The sequence below is a fragment of the Ciona robusta genome, unplaced genomic scaffold, assembly GCF_009617815.1.
Source record: "Ciona robusta unplaced genomic scaffold, ASM961781v2 AP042742.1".
In the NCBI taxonomy this organism is placed as follows: Eukaryota; Metazoa; Chordata; class Ascidiacea; order Phlebobranchia; family Cionidae; genus Ciona; species Ciona robusta.
In genome coordinates, this window is record NW_028323121.1 from 84,510 (window position 1) to 94,322 (window position 9,813).

At 36.0% G+C, this 9,813-nt stretch overlaps 1 protein-coding gene across 1 annotated transcript; it reads left to right on the top strand.

Annotated features, from left to right (window-relative positions):
• Positions 1–5,233: 5,233 nt before the first annotated feature.
• On the top strand, positions 5,234–8,648 carry LOC149723792 (uncharacterized). Its single transcript, XM_089893415.1, has 3 exons — positions 5,234–5,254; positions 5,286–6,129; positions 7,076–8,648. Exons 1-2 carry the CDS (start codon positions 5,234–5,236, stop codon positions 5,778–5,780), a joined length of 516 nt encoding a protein of 171 aa, XP_089749541.1. The 3' UTR covers positions 5,781–6,129; positions 7,076–8,648.
• Positions 8,649–9,813: the final 1,165 nt, after the last annotated feature.

A 9,813-nucleotide genomic window follows, 5' to 3' on the forward strand; every position in this document is an offset into this window, starting at 1 on the left:
GCCCGAACGAGCGGTAAAAATATCTGCATGGCCCGGGTGCTTGCGAAACTTCAGTGAACAGTTGAAAAAGAACACAATATCTTGTCACCATTCATCATCGACTGCGGCCATTACTCCAAGAAACACGTGAATTGGTTTTGCATTTCTTGTCTGACAAATGCATTTGCTTGTCTCCACAAATTCTCAAACCAAGCTTTGCAAAACGGATTGTCGCAACCAGATCTACTACTTGCAATTTCTGCCCGAACGAGCGGTAAAAATATCTGCATGGCCCGGGTGCTTGCGAAACTTCAGTGAACAGTTGAAAAAGAACACAATATCTTGTCACCATTCATCATCGACTGCGGCCATTACTCCAAGAAACACGTGAATTGGTTTTATATAAGAAAAACAAATTCTCATTATTGACTTTTTTAGATTCAACAAAAGCGCCAAACCAAGCTTTGCAAAACGGATTGTCGCAACCAGGCCTACTTGCAATTTCTGCCCGAACGAGCGGTAAAAATATCTGCATGGCCCGGGTGCTTGCGAAACTTCAGTGAACAGTGAAAAAGAACACAATATCTTGTCACCATTCATCATCGACTGCGGGCCCTTACTCCAAGAAACACGTGAATTGGTTTTATATAAGAAAAACAAATTCTCATTATTGACTTTTTTAGATTCAACAAAAGCGCCAAGCTGCTTTTCAAGAAAAACGGGCACGTTTTGAGCGCCGGGAAGCTACAAAAAAATGCGTTCTCTTGTCCTCGCAGTTGTTTTCCATTGTCTCACAGTTGGACAAACCAAGCGAAAACAAGTAGCCGGTCACCTAAAGATGCGGATCGAAAAAGCGTCGTGGTCGAAATGTGACAAATGAAATTCTCAAACCAAGCTTTGCAAAACGGATTGTCGCAACCAGGCCTACTTGCAATTTCTGCCCGAACGAGCGGTAAAAATATCTGCATGGCCCGGGTGCTTGCGAAACTTCAGTGAACAGTTGAAAAAGAACACAATATCTTGTCACCATTCATCATCGACTGCGGCCATTACTCCAAGAAACACGTGAATTGGTTTTGCATTTCTTGTCTGACAAATGCATTTGCTTGTCTCCACAAATTCTCAAACCAAGCTTTGCAAAACGGATTGTCGCAACCAGATCTACTACTTGCAATTTCTGCCCGAACGAGCGGTAAAAATATCTGCATGGCCCGGGTGCTTGCGAAACTTCAGTGAACAGTTGAAAAAGAACACAATATCTTGTCACCATTCATCATCGACTGCGGCCATTACTCCAAGAAACACGTGAATTGGTTTTATATAAGAAAAACAAATTCTCATTATTGACTTTTTTAGATTCAACAAAAGCGCCAAACCAAGCTTTGCAAAACGGATTGTCGCAACCAGGCCTACTTGCAATTTCTGCCCGAACGAGCGGTAAAAATATCTGCATGGCCCGGGTGCTTGCGAAACTTCAGTGAACAGTGAAAAAGAACACAATATCTTGTCACCATTCATCATCGACTGCGGGCCCTTACTCCAAGAAACACGTGAATTGGTTTTATATAAGAAAAACAAATTCTCATTATTGACTTTTTTAGATTCAACAAAAGCGCCAAGCTGCTTTTCAAGAAAAACGGGCACGTTTTGAGCGCCGGGAAGCTACAAAAAAATGCGTTCTCTTGTCCTCGCAGTTGTTTTCCATTGTCTCACAGTTGGACAAACCAAGCGAAAACAAGTAGCCGGTCACCTAAAGATGCGGATCGAAAAAGCGTCGTGGTCGAAATGTGACAAATGAAATTCTCAAACCAAGCTTTGCAAAACGGATTGTCGCAACCAGGCCTACTTGCAATTTCTGCCCGAACGAGCGGTAAAAATATCTGCATGGCCCGGGTGCTTGCGAAACTTCAGTGAACAGTGAAAAAGAACACAATATCTTGCCACCATTCATCATCGACTGCGGCCTTTACTCCAAGAAACACGGGTACCGCGTCAAAACAGGAGGAATCCGGATCATTGTAAAGTCAACAGCGAAACCCTCATTCAGTTCTTCGACATGTTTCAAATGCAGGGAATTGAATGTGCATTGGCCTCTGTGCGAGGTCCTTTTTCGACATGTTTCAATTGCAGGGAATTGAATGTGCATTGGCCTCTGTGCGAGGTCCTTTATAGGAGGAACTCATCACGTCAGTCACAATCTTAAAGAACTTGTTTGTGGATATCTGATCGGAAAAAAACTCGACATCGGTCACATTCTTAAAGAGAACTTGTTTCTGGATATCGGATCGGAAAAAAACGGTAACTGGAAGGGCCACGTTTTTTCAAATTGATTTCCTCGTTCTACAACGATGACAAAGAACTGAGTTGCAACTACTGGCGACTCACCTGTCTGTCACAAACGAAATATATGTATTAAATATATGCATAAAATTTATAATGCAGTAAAGCAACACTGCAATTGTGAAGAAGAACACAGCAATAAAGGGTGATGATATTCAGGGGCACTTTCAATGATCTCTTTCATTGCAGGTCGTCTGAAAACAAAGTGACATGAACTAAAACGAGACACTGTGCAACATTGGTATGTGTGCCTTAAGTAAACAATTTACGTAACTGTGCGTAATAAATACGCGTAATACAGTTACAATTGTAATTGACTTAGAGTATGTTTTATAAAGAAAAGAGACATTTAAAATATGTTTTATAAAGAAAAGAGACATTTAAAATAACAATTTACGTAACTGTGCGTAATAAATACGCGTAATACAGTTACAATTGTAATTGACTTAGAGTATGTTTTATAAAGAAAAGAGACATTTAAAATATGTTTTATAAAGAAAAGAGACATTTAAAATAACAATTTACGTAACTGTGCGTAATAAATACGCGTAATACAGTTACAATTGTAATTGACTTAGAGTATGTTTTATAAAGAAAAGAGACATTTAAAAAAAATTTCTAACAAATCCAACATTCTTGCAGATTGTAGAAATTCGTTCCCTAATACTGTATTTGTATCATTTTTTGCATATCTCCGGCTGGTGATGGATTTAAATATTCTGAAAAATTAACGGTGTATAATGATGTTTAATGAACTTATTTTAAGAAAGTATGACGGTACGTAATAATACCTGTAGATTTCGCTTGATTTGCAATCGACAAGATTATTATAAAGTGCAAACAGGAATTCTTCTTGTAGTAAATATGGCCATACCCTCTGAATATATCTTTGACTTGTCTTTTGCAACGCAAATTAATCAACGAGAAAAACACATGTAATTTCCATTAGATGCTAAATTGTGGCAATGTCCGCACAGTGGTCTCTTTTACCGAATATTTTATTAGCCATTCCTTGTGTTCAGAAAAAGTTTCCAGTGAATAAAACAAAACATCTGGATTCCATTTCTCAATTAGACAGCCGTACGACTACTGCCTTAACGAGAAAAATTTCCATTAGATGCTTAATTGTGTGCACAGTGGTCTCTTTTACCGAATCTTTTATTAGCCATTCCTTGTGTTCAGATAAAGTTTCTAGTGAATAACACAACCATCTGGATTCCATTTCTCAATTAGACAGCCGTACGACTACTGCCTTCTCAATGTCTGCACAGTGGTCTCTTTTACCGAATCTTTTATTAGCCATTCCTTGTGTTCAGATAAAGTTTCTAGTGAATAACACAAACATCTGGATTCCATTTCTCAATTAGACAGCCGTACGACTACTGCTTTAACAAGAAAAACACATGTAATTTCCATTAGATGCTTAATTGTGGCAATAATGTCTGCACAGTGGTCTCTTTTACCGAATCTTTTAATTAGCCATTCCTTGTGTTCAGATAAAGTTTCTAGTGAATAACACAAAACATCTTGATTCCATTTCTCAATTAGACAGCCGTACGACTACAGCTTCTCTTCATAACTTTTGGAATATTTCCAAATTTCTTTGCTTTTCTTGTATTTTCATTAGCGCCATCAGTGTACCCTTGCTGTGTGGTCCGAGCGCCAAATTCCTCAAAATGGTGTAGCTTCGCTGGGTCGAGAATTTTTCTTAAGAGTTGATGCTGTCCCTTTCATTTGCCACCCATGCTGTCCACGAAGCAAACGTCGGTTGAGATATAGCAGAATTACTCGATGTGTGATTATCATTGTAATTGTACTATTATGCCCATCGCTCCGGCTTCTTTCATACGCTTCGGATCACTGGTCTCGGCGTCATCGTCCATTTCCATTAACAATCGCTTCTGTGATTGTGACCGGGACAGGAAAAATTCTTCCACTTGTTGTGATATGCCGGTCGACCGGCCAATTCCAGAGTTCATATTCTGATTGTTGTGGTATTCTTCTTCTATCCGTAAAATGTCTTCTACCTCCTCGGCTGAGACTTCAGGGAAACTGTCATGTTTGGCCTCAGGGTCGTCCCTTTTATCTGTCAGTTCGGCCTTCTTGCTGGCCCGGGCGCGATTTATCTTGCTAATGATCGCCCATAGACACCTTAAATGTAATAGACTAAACTCGCCCGGTTACAGTTTGGTAAATTTTTAATATTAGAGATCGCACTTTCCTATGATCTTTAAAAAAATGAATAAAAATTGAATCAAACATACAGTTTTATTGTTTTACCGCATTTTTGTCAAAAGTTTATTTTAAATAAAGCAAAAAAACCTCCTGAACATGTTTCAGACGCGTCACGCTTGACTGATCTCAGGTAAAAAGAGCAAAGGTGCGTAGTTGATTGAAATTTTCAGTATTTTTTAGTTGAACTTAACGAATGACTGCAATTATGGAAAGTGAAATAAGTCAATTGTATAGTAAAATAAATATAATAAAAGGTAAAAGCACTTGTCTTGACGAAGACACTTCAACAGTAGACAAGATACATGTTCATAATAAGGAAACAGAGGAGCATTATGCAGACGAAGAAACTTATATTTTTAAACAAGCCATATACAAGCTATGCAGCATAACAGAGGAAAGCGTTAGTCACAGCCTACCAATAACACAAACCACAAAAAACTTCATACAGCAGTTAAAGTCCGATTTCTTTTCAAAAAATATAAACAGTTTTTATGCCTCCTACACTACTTTATGTTTAAATGCTCATATGCTACTTCAAGTGCCTCAGAGATATGCTCCGCTATTGCTTATAAAGATAATGGACACCATAGTTTCACTTGAAACCACTATGGAAATTAACTATGTTGGAGGAATTGATGAACGAGACAATGGTAATTCAATGTTTTACTTTATTAAGAATATGTTACATAAAAATTTATATGTTTTTACAGAAATCTTAGAATACATAGGAGGTACATAAAAATTTATATGTTTTTACAGAAATCTTAGAATACATAGGAGGATACTTGATAAAAAAAGCTAAAACCAAATTTGTTAATGTAAAAGAATTAGATTTACTGTGTAAGGATAGTCCTTCTGGAAGTTTCTTAAAAACCATGGAGTATAAAGAAAGTAGTCTACAGTGTCCATCTGAGGATTTTCAAAAATTAGTTTGTAGGATTTATTATTTGCACAACAGAGAAACATCTACTACAGCCCGTAATGTTGATTTTACCAGATTATTGCAAACTGTTAAGGAAGATGCTGTTTATAAGCATTATGTTGAGTATCTTACACAGAGAACAAGTAATGAGGGTACAGATATGTCTAAAATAATGGAATACATTTCAAATTTATTAGTTAAAGTACTTGGACATAATTTTGCGAAATTTTCATTAAATAAATACTGTTTAAAGTCCAGATCACTTGCCTTACGTAGAGATCTAAAAAAAAAGTGTGGTAAATAATCTTATTGCCTAAACAGAAATATTGTACATAAAACGTAAATGAAGTATTTGTTTATGTTTAGCCTCGTCACCTACTTTAATGGTTACTTTTTTGCCACTTTTGGCAGTGGCTCTTCACAAACAGTGGTCCAAACATTAGTGTTCCCATATGTTGTATTTGCTCCCTTAATCTTTTTAATGCATTTTCTTTGTGTTATTGAAGATACTCCATATCCAACTTGTGCTATGTTAGGATTGCTGCTATGTCTCATGTAGGATCTCTGTGCACAGAAATATGAAGTTTATGCTGATGTAATGAAACTACAAAACCTGTACCAAATTTCCAAATGTTGCCTCCAGCACATCTTGGGTGAGTACTCTTAGGCAAACAAATCGTTGGGTTTGAAGGAGACGCTTTGTCAACTCAATCATGTTAATGGTTGTAAATATTAAGCCATCAAAAGTAGCATTTGCCATTATTCTTTTTTCCTCTCCTGGAAAATTTATATCCACTTCTTCCTAATTAATTAAAATTGTATATTCCATAATGTTAGTTATGATTGTTTATTTTAAACTTCATCGGTAATTTAGATATTTACCCTCCAGTCTTTTAAGTAAGTAATAAATGTGTTTTCAAGCCAATGTAGTCTTTGGTCTTCTGCATTCCAGATGGGACAATCAACCCCACACGTAACAATTTCAAACCACCTAGTAAACATACACAACCATTATTTGTGTGTAAAATTGCCAACAAAATAACATTCATACTTATTAAACAGCAGAATAAATTCTGATGTCCCATCAGCGCCTGCTACATCCTGCTTAATTGACTGACCTACACGCCAGCTTAACACATCTCTTGCATAATTCACTTTCATCTAGTAAATTAACAAGATTTAGCATAAAAATTAACTCTCTAAGGGAGCAGTAAATTTATAGCATACCTTGCTATAAGAATTTAAATGAATATGTGCATCAGTCAAATTAGTTTTGTGCAATGGCGTAACACTATCTTTGTTATACAGTGATATAACATGGCTCCAAAGTATATCCCTCCCAGCTTTGTTAAAAAATTTGGTTCCTCCAGGTTTAGAACTAAACAGTGCATTTCTAGTTGTCTGAAATAAATTGTATGGTATAAAGAAATAATATGGTTCATTAATATATTAATAATGCATGATATACCTTAAGTAAATGACTGGTGTCTGAACATAAAAACACTGGGTAACTTGGTCGGGATGGGTTTGAGCAAATGTACTGTTGGTATCTTGAATGTGTCACACCACTTAAAATTTCAAAAAATTTCCGATTCACAGATGCACCATCTGCAACTACTGCATTAATATGAAATCCCTTCAGCTCGCACACACCAAACAATTCCCAAAACATTGATGCCAATTGATAAGCAGGTGTTGTTGTGGTAGGCCACCATGCAATCGGTACAGATACTTCTTTTTTGAAAGAACGAATGTAAAACACTGAACGTAAAGTTAAGTTAATCTTTCTACTACATTTTTAGGCTTATAAATTGGCGATAGCTTACTGCATATATGTGTTGCTAGTTTTTCCTCGCACTTCCGATCACCATAGTCGATAAATCCAACTAATTTTCCATGTTTTAGTACCAAACTTTCTTGAACTGAAAGAGCATTTAAAATGATGTGTCATAGATTTGAAGTAAACAAAGTTTTGAGTTTGCTTTAAACATACCTTTCATTTCATCAACAGTTATGTATCCCTCAACACTGTCTTTTAGTTGTTTTAGTTGCTGCATTGCAATTCTGTTTATCCCCGATGAATTTGAAGCCATATTTCTACAAAAAAAAACACGTTAAAATTGAACATTTTTGTTTTTAACTAATAACTATAACATGGAAAATTAGTTGGATTTATCGACTATGGTGGGAATAACTATATATGTGTAAAAAACAAATTAACAATGGTGTACTTTTTCATACCTGTACTGTTGCAGAGTTTTTGAAGATGGTAGAGTCAATACCCCAGAAGTTTTAAGTTGATTGTATGCAGCAGGGGATCGTGCATACAGCTCGATCGCCCACCGTATCACATCTGGGTGATATCGTCTCTGCTTGGGAGATGTCTTTGCATTTTGGCATTGATTTGAAAAAAACATTTTTTGCCAATCATTCATCTCATCATTTTCTTTATGATATAATTCCTAGTAGGTAGGGTCGTTTTAGAAAGATGGTTAATGAATATCTGTACTTACAATTATGTCATTGTGTGTGTCTTCATCCACAGTCACTAAATCATCATCTTGCACATTTTTCAATGAAGTATACTTTTTGTTGTACTTTGTTTTGATATCATACTTATCACAAGGGTAGCACCTTTGCCCACCAACCTCAACTGTAACATTGTTTATTGTATTATATTCATCATGATTTCATGATATATATTACAATAAATTATATCTTTGTATTATATCAACATCACCAATTTCCTACCAATTCCATTACACTTTGGTGAACGTATGAATGTTTTCAAGTCCATTGAATCACCACACCACGATTGTAAATGGTGAACTTTTGTATTTCTTGTTGGCTGTTCCACTCCACAGCACAGTTCATATTTTAAGAATTGATCTTAAAATTTGTTAGGCTCATTAGCATTTGCCCAAGTTTTGTATAGATTTTGTATTAATAATTTATATACCTAAGAATTCTTTAAGAATTGTTGTTTTTAAATTGCACACCTCAAACTGTGCAATATCTGTTCGCCATCCACCAAAGGCCACCCACAAAATAATCAAATCCAATGAAAGACAAATACTGCGTGAAAATAGGAAAATACAAATCGTTATGTAAATAAGTTTTAAATATGAAAATATACTTTTAGGCAAAACCTCAAATAAACTTTTGTACCTGATGCTTGGCTGAATATCATTTTCTTTCTCTACATATTCTAAGAATAAGTAATTGTTTCTAAATACCAAACCCCACTGTTCTGAAATATAGTAATGCTTTTGGTACTGAATAACCTAATACATGAAACTGATCTGTCTTACTTTTTAGGGACTCTGATAAACTTTCGTAAGATTTTAAAACATTGATTGCTGATTTATGCCGAATAACAGGTGGAAGTGGCTGCCGATAAAATGGTTGCTTTCTGGATGGCTGGAATAATAATTCACTGTTATTGCACTAGTTTGTGCCGTACCCGAAGAATAATTTCAAAGTACTGTTTACCTAAAAACAAAGTAAAATACAAACTTTTTGTGTAGTTTTGCACTTGGCAGGCAAGAAAAATTTCGGCATTGCACCAGATTTTAAACTTTTTCGTGTATTGTGCACGATGAAATCATCTTCAGAAAAGTGAATTTCACAAATGGTTGCCCTAAATAAAATTTATAGGTAATGACCGAGGGTTAAAATGTTCCAGATAGACTGTATTACTAAAAAATAATAGCATGATGAATGTGTTCCAGTTAAAAACAATTTTCTTATGGTACAGTATCCACACCATTACACCAACATATTCATGACCTACTTTTCTTTATGTAGCAGTTGTTTTATGTTATCTCCTTTAAGTGGATCTCTTAACCTTAAAATAAAATTTGTCAAATCTGTTCGGTGCAGTTTTTCGCTAGCGGTTTTCCCAAATTCTGGACGTCTTATGGAGAATAGTGACCGTCTTTCTCTACCTTCCTTGTGGGAATAGGAGCAGCCGGGAATGCAACAATTCATTATATCGAACTGTTGTAGAAGCTATGATCTGTCTGTAAGACTGTATTTATAACTTTACCGACGCTACTGTCTGTTACTATAGAGATACAACTTAAACACCAAATTGCCGCCTGGGTTCAATCATGCGTGACCTGTCTGAAATTTTTTCTTATGGTACAGTATCCACACCATTACACCAACATATTCATGACCTACTTTTCTTTATGTAGCAGTTGTTTTATGTTATCTCCTTTAAGTGGATCTCTTAACCTTAAAATAAAATTTGTCAAATCTGTTCGGTGCAGTTTTTCGCTAGCGGTTTTCCCAAATTCTGGACGTCTTATGGAGAATAGTGACCGTCTTTCTCT